General features: G+C 38.4%; 1 protein-coding gene across 1 annotated transcript in view; it reads left to right on the top strand.

Annotated features, from left to right (window-relative positions):
* The window catches only part of ttn.2 (titin, tandem duplicate 2), a 176,931-nt gene that overhangs the window by 101,082 nt on the left and 62,487 nt on the right, over positions 1-13,362 (top strand). Inside the window, exons 144-174 of the mRNA XM_048979907.1 lie at positions 131-409; positions 842-1,138; positions 1,280-1,582; positions 2,120-2,488; positions 2,589-2,891; positions 2,974-3,273; positions 3,375-3,671; positions 3,760-4,044; positions 4,160-4,453; positions 4,544-4,843; positions 4,937-5,245; positions 5,337-5,527; positions 5,612-6,041; positions 6,239-6,547; positions 6,629-6,810; positions 6,892-7,021; positions 7,162-7,461; positions 7,561-7,878; positions 7,972-8,268; positions 8,368-8,667; positions 8,751-9,065; positions 9,169-9,317; positions 9,453-9,603; positions 9,692-9,973; positions 10,344-10,646; positions 10,798-11,100; positions 11,198-11,479; positions 11,607-11,906; positions 12,016-12,318; positions 12,430-12,738; positions 12,853-13,134. Of these exons, the coding sequence (XP_048835864.1) occupies positions 131-409; positions 842-1,138; positions 1,280-1,582; positions 2,120-2,488; positions 2,589-2,891; positions 2,974-3,273; positions 3,375-3,671; positions 3,760-4,044; positions 4,160-4,453; positions 4,544-4,843; positions 4,937-5,245; positions 5,337-5,527; positions 5,612-6,041; positions 6,239-6,547; positions 6,629-6,810; positions 6,892-7,021; positions 7,162-7,461; positions 7,561-7,878; positions 7,972-8,268; positions 8,368-8,667; positions 8,751-9,065; positions 9,169-9,317; positions 9,453-9,603; positions 9,692-9,973; positions 10,344-10,646; positions 10,798-11,100; positions 11,198-11,479; positions 11,607-11,906; positions 12,016-12,318; positions 12,430-12,738; positions 12,853-13,134 (8,772 nt within the window). The remainder of the gene's footprint in view (positions 1-130; positions 410-841; positions 1,139-1,279; positions 1,583-2,119; positions 2,489-2,588; positions 2,892-2,973; positions 3,274-3,374; positions 3,672-3,759; positions 4,045-4,159; positions 4,454-4,543; positions 4,844-4,936; positions 5,246-5,336; positions 5,528-5,611; positions 6,042-6,238; positions 6,548-6,628; positions 6,811-6,891; positions 7,022-7,161; positions 7,462-7,560; positions 7,879-7,971; positions 8,269-8,367; positions 8,668-8,750; positions 9,066-9,168; positions 9,318-9,452; positions 9,604-9,691; positions 9,974-10,343; positions 10,647-10,797; positions 11,101-11,197; positions 11,480-11,606; positions 11,907-12,015; positions 12,319-12,429; positions 12,739-12,852; positions 13,135-13,362) is intronic.

Raw genomic sequence — 13,362 nt, 5'->3', positions numbered from 1 at the left:
CTTAATTAAAAACGTTTGTAAGCAAGTGAGTAAATAAAGGCAAACAAATAAGTAGAAAAATGTATTACATATATATAAATATATTAAATATTCTTAATTTACAAAAAAAAATTTGTTCTTGTTATTGAAGGTGCTCCTACCCTAGATTTAATCACTGAAGACATTATTGCAGTGGAGGGGGATAAGTTACAACTGCCAGTTCCATACAGTGCTGTACCGTTACCCATAGTATCATGGAAAAAAGATGGCACAGACCTCAAAGCTGATGACAGAGTTGCCCTGCACTGTGAACGGTCTGCTGCTCACTTGGATATTTCCAAATGTGTCCGTGCTGATGCTGGAGTGTATTCTATCACTCTGGAAAACAAGCTTGGAACGATAAGTGGAACATTAAACGTTAAAGTCATTGGTATGATTCATAGTATGGTTTCATGTTTTGTATTGATTTTTTCATCGCAAACAATTCCATGCTGCAAATTTTTCGTACTGTAATATGTTGTAAATGGTATAACCATTTTAATCATGTTAAGTTATTCTTGTATTTACTTATTTTGCTCATATTTCGTAATGATTCTTGTAAAAGTTGTCTACAAAATGTGTCCATATAAATTCTTGGTTTTATAATTAGAATTTATGTAAATAATGCATTAGTAAGATCATAGTCTTCAATATAAGGAATGGGTATAATTTACGGTTAATCCTTTAACATTATCTCATTAATCCAACATATTAAAAAGTATTTCTGGATTTGCTACTGCTTTAAAAATAAAACATAATTAGGTTGTTGCTATTACAATTCTTTATTTTATATTTTTATTAATGACTTCTTTGTAACTGATAGGCATTCCTGGCCCTTGTAAAGATATTGCTGCTAGTGAAGTTACTAGTAATTCCTGCAAAGTCACATGGGAGCCCCCAGAGGATGATGGCGGCAGTTCTGTTCTACACTATGTTCTTGAACGGAGGGAAGCTTCCAGGAAAACATACAGGCCTGTCATGTCAGGAGAAAATCTGAGCTGCGTTGTTAAAGATTTGCTTGTTAACGCAGAATATTACTTCCGTGTCCGGGCCGTAAACAAGGTTGGCGGTGGAGAGTATATCGAAAGCCGTAATCCGGTAATTATAGAGGATCAGAAAGGTAAGCATTAAAAATGACTAGTGCATACCACATGTCTTTTGTAAGATGCTGCAGTTTTCTTTTGCTGTTTTTTATAGATTAAAAAAATATTTACAAAAAATAGTTTAAGTGCAAAATGACTTTTATCTTCTGCATTTTTAGATCGTCCAGATCCACCTACCAAAGTAGAGGCCCATACTGTTACTGCCCATTCTGTAACCCTCACTTGGAAACCACCGATATCTGATGGTGGTAGCCCCATTAAAGGTTATATTCTGGAGAAAATCACAAAAGATGGTACTCGATTTGAAAGATGCAATGAAATCCTGGTGCCTGGGTTTTCGTACACTTTGGAAGGCTTGAAAGAGGGAGAAGAATACCAGTTTCGTGTTCGTGCTGAGAATGCTGTTGGAATTAGTGATCCTTCTTCTACTACACCGCTAGTGAAAGCTGCAGACCCTGTTGGTATGTAAAACCAAAAATCATAATAATTCACACACACACGCATATATATATATATATATATATATATATATATATATATATATATATATAGAGAGAGAGAGAGAGAGAGACATTTTTTTTGTTTTTGATTGCGTGACACCTGGCCCTCACAATGTCGGAATAATGGTTTTTATTACATTGTGCGGGGCATTTGGTCCCCACAATGTAATATGAACATAATACACACACACACACACACATTGAAGAACCAAAACATCATAACCACTCCCATGTAATACTGTATGTGAATGTGAATAATACTAACTCATAAAAACAGTGCGAGTCAAGCTCTGGGATATATTAGAGGGTTAGCTAATACTAGGTACTCAATAGTCAGTATGGGGAAGCATAAAAATCTAGGTGACTTTGACAAGGGCCAAATCATAGATAACATTTTTACAATACAGTCAACATTATTCGTTTCACATGTGGGTGGTTATAATATTTTTGGCGTTTCGATGAATATGAATCTATATGTGTGCCTTTTTTTCTCTTTAGAACTCCCCAAGGTTTCTCTCATTGGAAGCCTCACCTTCAGAAAAGGTGAAGAGATTGCTATAGATGCCTGTATCTCTGGGTCTCCATACCCAACTGTGACTTGGTTAAGAAACGATGAAGTCATTAAGCTAGAGACAATAAAGAGACCAGTGAAACCAGCTATGAAAAAGAAGAGTAAGGCTGCTCATTCTGAGCCTGAGGAGCCGTACCATCCACCCCTTAATGAACGGGTTTCTTTTGATCCCAGCAAAAAGGGTGTGGCCATTGTGATGATCCGTGACTGTGTTAGAAGTGACCATGGAGTGTACATGGCTAAGGTCGAGAATGTTCATGGTAGTGCAACAGCAACGTGTGACGTTAATGTCCTTGGTAAGAGGGATTTAATACATTTTTATTTACTTAAATCATTATAACTTCCTTAATTTTGCCTGCACATTTGGTTGCTATAATTTATGCCTGTGACTTTTAGATGTACCAGGACCTCCAGTTAATTTTACTTTTGAAGAAATCAGGAACACTTCTCTCATTTGTAAGTGGGACCCACCTAAAGATGATGGTGGTAGTGAAGTTCTGAACTATATTTTGGAGAAAAAAGACAACACCAAAGACGATGGTGGATGGATTACTGTGACTTCAGCTTGCAAGGAATGTAAATATCCTGTAACGAAATTGATTGAAAGCAAGGAGTACATCTTCCGGGTTTCAGCAGAAAACAAGTTTGGTCCTGGACCTGCATGTTACTCATCACCAGTTATAGCTAAGAATCAATTTGGTAAGATATTTCCGATATGTTTAATAACATTTGTGCTAGATAGTTTTATGTTTTATAATTAAAAATGACCTATGATTTTCAGAACCCCCTGATGCACCCAATATGCCACGAGTGGGAGATGTTACTGAAAACAGCATGTTTGTAAGCTGGAATGAGCCAAAAGACAACGGCAGTCCTGTTTTGGGGTACTGGATCGAGAAGCGAGAAATCAACAGCAAATATTGGACCAGAGTAAATCACGCCCTACTTAATTCATTGAACGTCAGGGTTACTGGTCTGCTCGATGGTATGACCTACATCTTTAGAGTTTGTGCTGAAAACTTAGCTGGACCTGGAAACTTCAGCGTTCCATCTGAACCAAAAGTCGCACAAGATCCTATTTGTAAGTTTTTTTAAGATTTAAATTCATTTTAATAGCATGTGAATCAAAACACTTCAGATCATCTAATCAGAAACACGAAAAAATATTCTCATTTTTCTTAGTGCCACCTGGACCACCTGTTCCAAGGATTGTTGATACTACCTCATCTTCCATTGAACTGACTTGGAAGCCTCCTTTGTACAATGGTGGTGGAGACATTCTTGGGTATCATGTTGAGAAAGTCCTTGCAGGAGAAAAAAACTGGTCCCGCTGTACTGAGAGACTATGCAAAGACTGCAAGTTTACCATTTCTGGACTGACAGAGGGAGCTGATTATATTGTCCGCGTGTTTGCGGTGAATCATGCGGGTGAAGGAGCACCTGGCATGACTCAGCCTGTTATGGTGAAGGAACCACAAGGTAATCAAACTTTTTAGAATACAAAAAATTACAGTTAAGGAAATAAGAATTGCAGGTGGTTAATGTGCTTTTGTTCTCACTGTGACAGAGACTCCATTCGTCGAACTTGACATATCTGTAAAAAATGGTGTTACTATTCGAGCTGGGGAAACTCTGAAGTTACCTGCCCATGTAAGTGGTAGACCTCAACCAGAAGTGAAGTGGACAAAGGATGAAAGTGATCCTGTTGAAGAACATGTTATGATCGAAACTATTGGAAAAAACAGTACTTTAAGTATAAAGAATGCTTTGAGGTCTGACCATGGCATGTACCAGATTACTGGCTCAAACAGCAGTGGAAGCAAATCTGCATTTACTAGAGTTGAAGTCTTGGGTAAGTAGAAAAAAAGAATTAATTTCCAAGAATTATGTTTTTTTTTTCTTTTTTTTTTAATTTTTGCATGTTGTATTGCTTCTGTAAAAGATTTTTTTTCTTTTACATCTCATAGATGTTCCTGGTCCTGTCATTGACTTGAAGACCAATGTAGTCACAAAAAAAGTGATAGCACTAAGCTGGTCAGAACCTGCAGATAATGGTGGAAGTGATATCATTAGCTACATTGTTGAAAGGAGGGATGCAAAGATGCACACATGGAGACAGCCAATTGAGACAGCGATGTGTAAATGTGATATTAGAGGGTTGCTTGATGGAGGGGAATATATGTTCCGTGTTGTAGCGAAAAACAAGTTTGGTTGTGGTGAACCAGTTGATCTGGGCCCTATTCTTGCAATAGATCCAAAAGGTAAGTAAGATTTGACATACTGTATAATGATAAATTGAAGAAACAATTTAATTGTGAAAATACATAAAATGTGTTCATTAAAAATTCAAGGTACCCCAACTGCACCAGAGAGATTTCGTTGTACGGAAAGAACCAAATCCTCAATAACTCTGTCTTGGAAACCACCTCAAAGTGATGGTGGCAGTCCAATTCGAGGATATTATGTAGAAAAGAAGAGAAAAGATGGAAATGAGTTTGAGATTGCCAATCGTCAGATATGTAAGGATCTATTTTTAACACTGGAGAACCTCTCCGAACGTCATATGTATGACTTCCGTGTCAAAGCAGTAAATGATATTGGAGATGGAGAGCCTTCACTTACATTAAGTGCTGTTATTCAAGATGATGAAGGTATTTCTTATTACATTGTACAAATTAATATCAATTGGATATACACATTATTTCCTGTCTGAAAATTACTCACACTTTTTTTTTTTATTGAAGTTAAGCCAACTGTGACACTGTTGAAGTTCTTCAAGAGTGGTACAATCACTGTTAAGAAAGGAGAAGCCATTGAAATTCCTGCAGAAGTGATAGGAATCCCAATGCCCAAGATTGAATGGTCAAGGGATGGAAATGTTATTGAGGAACAAGCAGAACATTTTTTGATTAATACTGAGGTGCTGAGTTATTCAAAAGCACACACAACGCTTAGCATTCCTGAAACTGACCGGAAAGATAGTGGCCTTTACACACTGGCTGCTTCAAATCACCTTGGATCTGCATATCAGAACATCAAGGTAGAGATACTTGGTAAGTGTTACATCTTTAATTCTTCTGTTTATATATTGAACCTATGAAAGATATTATTATTTTTTTTAAATATCCCATGTTTACATTTTAGACCGTCCAATGCCGCCACAGAACATTGTAGTCTCTGATATCACAAATCAAGGATGTTATCTTACTTGGGATGCTCCAGAAGATAATGGAGGTAGTGAACTCACAAATTATATTATTGAGAAAAGGGATGCCAGCAAGAAGAAATCAGATTGGGAGGAGATAACTGATAGTGTGATTGAAAGGCGATATAAGGTAAGCATAATACTAATAATATTTTTTGAGAATTATGCAGAATTATTATGAATTAGAAATATAATAAACATCTTCCCTTTCAAGGTATCAAAACTTGAAACCGATAGGACTTACCAGTTCAGGATCAAAGCAGAGAATAAATATGGAGTTAGTGATGGATGTGAATCAGAGAAAGTCATTGTCAAAGATCTGTATGGCCTTCCTGGTCCACCACAAAACCCAAAGATCGCTGGATGCACTAGGACTTCCATGTTGGTCACATGGGAACCACCTAAGGATAATGGCGGATCCACAATCACGGGTTACTGGCTTGAGAAGAGAGAAAAAGGAGCTGTTTACTGGAATCGTGTGAATCGGGCCCCAATCACAAAACCAGCAATAAAAGGCCTAGAATTGAATGTACACCACCTAAATGAGGGTACTGAATACCAGTTCCGTGTGATGGCATGCAATGCTGCTGGTGTTGGACCTCCAAGTGAACCAACTGAGAGTGCATTTGCAGCTGACCCCAAGTGTATGTAAATTTTTCTGTTTCATTCCCTGTCATGTGTTTTTATTTAACTGGCAGCCCTTCCAGGGTATACCCCATGCGTATGCTACGTATGCTATGGATGCATGGATGGATGGATACATATTTTTTAAAAGATTATACATTTAATTTTTTTTTTTATGCGAGTGTTTTAAAAATACCTTATAATTTTTATTTTCCAGATCCTCCTGGAATGCCATCAAGCCCAGAAGTTGCACACAAAACCGATGATAGTGTCACACTTACTTGGAATCCACCAGATAAGGATGGCGGAAGCCCCATTAAAGGCTACATTATTGAAGTTCAAGATGAAGATTCATTACAATGGAGAAGAGTCAATGAATCAGACAAACCACATCCTAATAATAAATTTACTGTACCTGACCTTCAAAAAATGAAGAAATACAAATTTAGAATTATTGCAGTCAATTCTGAAGGAGAGTCTGAACCAAGCCCTGGAACTGCTAACATTCTTGTTAAAGAGATATTGGGTAATTCTCATAATATGTTCATATTTTTCAAGAAAATATATATTTGAGGTAATTGAACTGATATTTGAATTTCACTTACAGAGGAACCAAGAATCACTTTGGATATCAATGCCAAGGAGTTACTCTCCTGTCGGACTGGTTCCACAATAAAAATCCCTGCAATTATCACAGGATGTCCTACTCCAAATGTTACATGGCAGTATGATGGCAAAGCAACATCTGAAAAGAAGGAGGATCTTCATTTTCTTCCAGTGGAGTCACAGGTGCTGGGCCATCAAAACTTGAATTTAACTTTCAAAAACACTAATCAGTATTTCTAATGCAATTTGCATATTTTCTTTTAGATTCGATCAACTGACACAACATCAACCATCACAATTCCTGACAGTACATTATGCCATTCTGGAATTTATATCATATCAGCTAAAAATAAAGCTGGACAGAAGGCTGTGAAAGTCAGAGTCAATGTACTCGGTAAGCGATACAAAACAAAAAAGAAATTAAGTGCCAGTAGTAGTAGTAATTGTTGTTGTAGTAATAAGAATAATAATAATCATAATAATAACATGCATAAGTTGTGCAAATATTTATGTATATACACATATATTTTTTAGATTTACCAGGACCTCCAAAGGATCTCAAAGTTTCCGATATCACAAGAGGCAGCTGTAGACTTACATGGAAACCTCCTGATAACGAGGGGGGTGAGAGAGTCAAGAGTTACTATATTGAGAAGAAAACTGTTGAAGGAAAGGCTTGGACAAAGGTTAATCCTGCATGTGGCAGCCAGTTATTTATTGTGTGTGACCTTATTGAGGGGCAAGAGTATCTATTTCGTGTGAGGGCAGAAAATAGCCTTGGCTTGGGACCACACACTGAAAGTATTCAGCGGACAAAGGCCAGGGATCCCATACGTAAGTTAATAAACACAGCTGAAGTAAAACGGAATAATTGTAACTAGCAACATTTTAAGCTGGAATGAATTTTAATATCACTTCATCATTCTTCTTCAGACCCTCCAGATCCTCCCATGAAGGTCAAAATTAATCAAGTTACCAAGGACACTGTGACCCTTACATGGAAGCCACCCATTAATGACGGTGGAGCTCCTGTGACACATTACATTGTTGAGCGTCTTTGCTGGGACACCGATATAACACAAAAGGAGTCCTGGAGGCAATGCAATCGACGTGATGTTGAAGAGACGACTTTCAAGATTGAGGATCTTAATGAAGGCGGAGAATATGAATTTCGTGTCAAAGCTGTGAATGAGGCTGGAGCAAGCAGGCCGTCCTCAACTGCTGGGCCAGTCACTCTCAAAGACCAGAAATGTATGTCAATAAGAGGAATATTTCTAATATATTAAACAAGAAAGCATTTTAACTTAACCATTGTATAATTTTATATTAAATGTTTTCTTTAAGGTGCACCTAGTATTGAACTTGACACATTCATGGAAGTCGAACAAGGAACTGACATCAAAATTGTTGCTAAAATCAAGGGTTGCCCATTCCCCACCCTAACATGGCAAAGGGCTCCACCCTACAAAAAGGATGAGAAGACCGATGTAGAGTATGACGAGCACATCAATAAGCTTGTGTCTGATAACACCTGCACACTTCTGATTAAGCAAGGAAAAAGAGCAGACACTGGTATTTACACAATCACAGCTAGCAACAGTGTGGGTAAAGTCTCAAAGGAAATGAGGCTCAATGTATTAGGTAATTTGTCTTTGTTTCGTTTTATTCCTCGTGTTCATATATAAAACCTGAATAATAAGACTTTGGATAATGTTTGAATTACTTGATTTACTCGTTCAGGATGCCCAGGACCACCTTGCCCACCCATCAAGTTTGAAGAAGTCTCCTCAGGGAAGATTACACTGTCTTGGCTTCCTCCTAAAGATGATGGAGGGTCAAAGATTACTAATTATGTCATAGAGAAACGTGTGGCTAACAGGAAGACATGGATACATGTAACCAATGAAGCCAAAGAGCGGGTTTACACAGTGGAGAATCTGATCGAAGGCCATGAATACGTGTTCCGTATCATGGCTCAAAACAAATATGGTATTGGTGATCCTCTTGACAGTGAACCAGAGAAAGCCAGGAATCTTTGCAGTGAGTATATTGAAGTATATTGTGTGTATGTCACTTTGACTTTTTTCTGAGTAATGTGGTTTATATGTATTTTCTCTCTAAAGCTGTTCCTGGTCAGTGTGAAAAACCAACCATTTCAAGTGTAACGCATAACTCCATGACAGTTAACTGGGAAGAGCCGGAACATGATGGTGGAACACCAGTGATTGGTTATTGGCTAGAACGAAAAGAGACAACATCCAAACGCTGGAACAGAGTAACCCGTGACCCAATCAAAGTTATGCCTTTCGGTGTGTCACATAATGTAATTGGTCTCATTGAAGGATCTCAGTACCAGTTCCGTGTCACTGCCATTAATGCAGTAGGATGTGGTCCTCCAAGCTTGCCATCAGATCCTGTTACTGCCACAGACCCAGCAGGTATGTTATATGCTGTTTATGGTAAATAATTTTTCTGCAATGAATGTTTTGAAATTCTGGCATTATGAATAAAATATACAACTCTTTGCATGTGTTTTTTCAGCTCCACCAGATCCTCCTATACCTAAAGTTACTGACTGGACAAAATCAACCGTTGATCTGGAATGGGTTCCACCATTAAAAGATGGTGGCTCAAAGATTATTGGCTACATTGTTGAATACAAAGAGGAAGGTCAAGAAGAATGGGGCAAAGTATGTTTCAAATTATTATTCTCTTGTTAACTTTGTATGTTAAGTACATATATGTGAGTATATACATGAACTATTCAATCAATCAATCTATCTATCTATCTATCTATCTATCTATCTATCTATCATACCTTCTAGGCTAAAGATAAAGAAGTAAGAGGAACCCGACTTGTGGTTGATGGACTAAAAGAACTGGGACATTACAGATTTAGAGTAAGAGCCATAAATGCTGCAGGTGTTAGTCAACCGGGTGAAGTGCCAGAGGTGATTGAACTGAAAGACAGAATAAGTAAGTTGTTGAACGATGCATTGAAAGAGGTAATGATTATGTCCACATCTGGGGGGACTTTTAAAAATATTATCTCTTGGTTTCTCAGTTGCTCCTGAGGTGAACCTGGATGCTACAATGAAAGAGAGGCTGGTTGTTCACGCTGGTGGTGTGATTCGTATCCTGGCCTTTGTTTCTGGAAAGCCGGCACCACAGATTACGTGGAATACAGATGACGGTGCATTACCAGAGGAAGCTGAGATTGAGACGACTGCAATCAGTTCGTCTTTAGTAATCAAGAAATGCACACGGAAACACAAAGGCATTTATACACTCACTGCTAAGAACGACGGAGGTGAAAAAAAGAAGAGCATTGTGGTGGATGTGTTGGGTACGTATTTTGTTAATTATTATTCTGTACAAATTCAGGGGGCTGGGGGGCTGGATATTCTCCCATACAGCACAGGGCACTGAACAAGATGCCAGTTCAGCATAGGGTGTAGACGAGGAAACATTTTGGGCTGTTTATTGATGCTTGTTACCCTGCACAGAAGATACCCATGGAGTCACTTCATGGGGACAGTTCCACACACACACACACACACACACACACAAAGGGGGCAGAATTCAAATCGCCAGCTCTGGAGATATTAGGCAACAAAATTACCTATTGAGTCACAATGCTACCCAATGGTTTAGTGCTATATCAATCCATTTGAAAAATTAGGTGTCTTAAACCTTCTTTTGTATCTATGCCTTAGATATTCCTGGTCCAGTTGGTGTGCCAATCACTGCAGAGAATCTCACTAGTGACTCATGCAAGTTAAACTGGTTCTATCCTGAAGATGATGGTGGTTCAGCTGTTACTAATTTCATAATACAAAAACGTGAAGCTGAACGTAAGGCTTGGACCCCAGTGTCTTGCACTATCACTAGACATGCTGCTGTTGTTCGTGGTCTTGTTGATGGAAAGGCTTATTTCTTCAGAATCGCAGCTGAAAATATGATTGGAATAGGTCCATTTACTGAAACCACTTCAGAAATAACCATCAAGGACCGTTTTAGTGAGTACTTTTCTATACAATGTTTTATCATGCACTAATCCATACTTACATGTAACTTAATTTTTCTTTTGTGTAAATGAGGCTGGTTACGCTGCTGGTCTATTTTACATATTAGATTTATGATCTGATTGTAACTACTCTTATAAACTAGGTGTACCGGACCGCCCTGAAGATCTGGAGGTCACAGCAGTCACAAAGGACTCTATTACTTTGACTTGGAAACCACCTAAGAATGATGGGGGGTCTGAAATTACCCTGTATGTAGTAGAAGCCCGGCCAATTGGCAAGGAAAAGTTTGTCCGACTCACAAAAGAGAAGCTGCTTGGGAGGAAATTCACCTATGATGGTCTTAAGGCGGGTGACACTTATGAATTCCGCATTAGTGCAGTAAATGAAATTGGTCAAGGAAAACCTTCCTTTAGCACCAAACCAATTACTTGCAAGGATGAGCTAGGTAAGGGAAACATCAAGTTCTTATGAGGTACCACATATGAATGTTAACCTTAAAAGTATTTTTTGATTTTGTGTCATCTATTTACTTTCATTTTCAGAACCACCAACAATTGAGCTTGATTTCCGTGACAAGGTCATTATACGTGTTGGCGAATCTTTTGCACTACAAGGTCGCTACACTGGAAAGCCAGCACCTTCTATTACATGGTTCAAGGATGATAAAGAATTGCAAGCTGATGACTATATCAAACTGAAGAACACTCTAACCACAATGTGCTTAGGCATAATGAAGGCTAAGCGTGAACATAGTGGCAGATATTGTGTGCTTGTAGAGAATTGTACAGGTTCACGCAAGGGCATTTGCAATGTAACTGTTGTTGGTGCGTATTTCCCTTTCCTGGTCATGATATTATTTTTTTCTAGACTCCCTTGTAATCATCTCTCTATTCAATATATAATGTTACAGTTTCTATTATTTATTTAACGCTTAATGATTTCAATTTTTAGATCGTCCACTGCCACCAGAGGGACCAGTATTGTTCAAAGAAGTTCACAGAGATTTCATGGTTATTTCCTGGAAGCCCCCTCTTGATGACGGTGGTTCTGAGATTTCTAACTATATTATTGAGAAGAGAGACACAAAGAGGGATCTCTGGGCGACTGTGACATCTGCCTCCACAAAGACAACATGCAAAGTGCTCAAGTTAACCGAAGGAAGGGAGTATATCATGAGAATCTGTGCTGAGAATATGTATGGAATCAGCGATCCACTGGAATCTGAAGAGATGCGAGCCAAAGATCTCTTCAGTAAGTATCATTTAATGAATTCGAACGGCATGGTTATTTTGCAAACATATGTGCGCAGATGTCCTTAAAACAAATTATTTTATGGCGGCTTATAAACTTATCTTCACAGGAGTGCCTGAGGCACCTGAACAACCTGTTGTTAAAGAGGTGTACAAAGACACAGCTCTTGTTAACTGGAGTAGACCTCGCGATGGTGGCAAACCAATTACTAACTACATTTTAGAGAAAAAGGAGACAACATCAAAGAGATGGTCACGTGCTACAAAAGAACCCATATACCCAGACACACAGTTCAGAGTTCAAGATCTTACTGAGGGCTGTGAATATGAATTCCGTGTCATGGCAGAAAATGAAATAGGTGTTGGAGATCCTAGTCCACCATCAAATCCTGTTGTAGCTAAAGATCCAATTGGTAAGTCTCAGTTGTGCCCTTTCATATAATCTTTCAATCTTTAAATTCATTGTGAGGTACAGTATTTGTATACATACACACAAACACACATTTTTGTTTTATTATTCCCAGTACCACCAAGCCCACCTGTGCTCCCAGAAGCTGTAGACAAGACTAAAGAAACCGTGAGTTTAACCTGGCAGCCACCTCGTCATGACGGAAAAGGAAAAATTCTTGGCTATCTAGTAGAACATCAGAAGGTTGGTGAGGAAGAATGGAAAAAAGCAAATGAGACTCCAGAATCATGCCCAGAAACCAAGTTTATAGTAGAGAACCTTGAACATGGAGAAATGTACAGGTTCAGGATTATGGCAGTAAACGCTGCCGGGAAATCTGATCCTGCATATGTTAAGGATCCTGTGAAAGTACACGACAGACTTGGTAATTGGGATTTTATATTAAGCAATAGAAAAATAAATATTTTCTTCACATACTGTATTTTATCATACTTTTTTCAGCTTTAATATAATCATTTATGAATTTTCTTTTCAACAGAGCCCCCAGAGCTTCTACTTGACGCGAACATGGTTCGTGAGCATCTTGCCATGGTAGGGACTGATATCATTCTCAGTGCAGGAATTAAGGGTGTGCCATTCCCCAAAGTCACATGGAAGAAGAATAATGCAGAGGTTCCACCTAGAGCTAACGTGGAGGTTACCGGTATAGGAAGTAAACTACAAATCCATAACTGTCTTCGCTCTGATTGTGGTGATTACACAATTTCTGTGGAAAATCCTGCAGGTTCTAAGGCAGCTACATGCACAGTTCTTGTTTTAGGTAAGAATTTCCGGTAATACTTCACTTGAAGCTGTCATCTATAATGCATTATACAGCCGTGGAAAAAAATAGGAGACCACTCTGTATTTTAAAATAAATTTGCATTCTTAAATCCCAGTTTAATTCCGGTTCTGCTGGAAGAATGCTATGCTGAGCACCAGGGTGCTTCAAGGTTAAAAAATTCTAAGACAGCAGTAGACGAGAATAAGGTGAAGCAGAAGACACTGA

The sequence above is a fragment of the Brienomyrus brachyistius genome, chromosome 16 (genome assembly GCF_023856365.1).
Source record: "Brienomyrus brachyistius isolate T26 chromosome 16, BBRACH_0.4, whole genome shotgun sequence".
Lineage (NCBI taxonomy): Eukaryota > Metazoa > Chordata > Actinopteri > Osteoglossiformes > Mormyridae > Brienomyrus > Brienomyrus brachyistius.
This window is presented reverse-complemented; position numbering and strand designations above follow the sequence as displayed.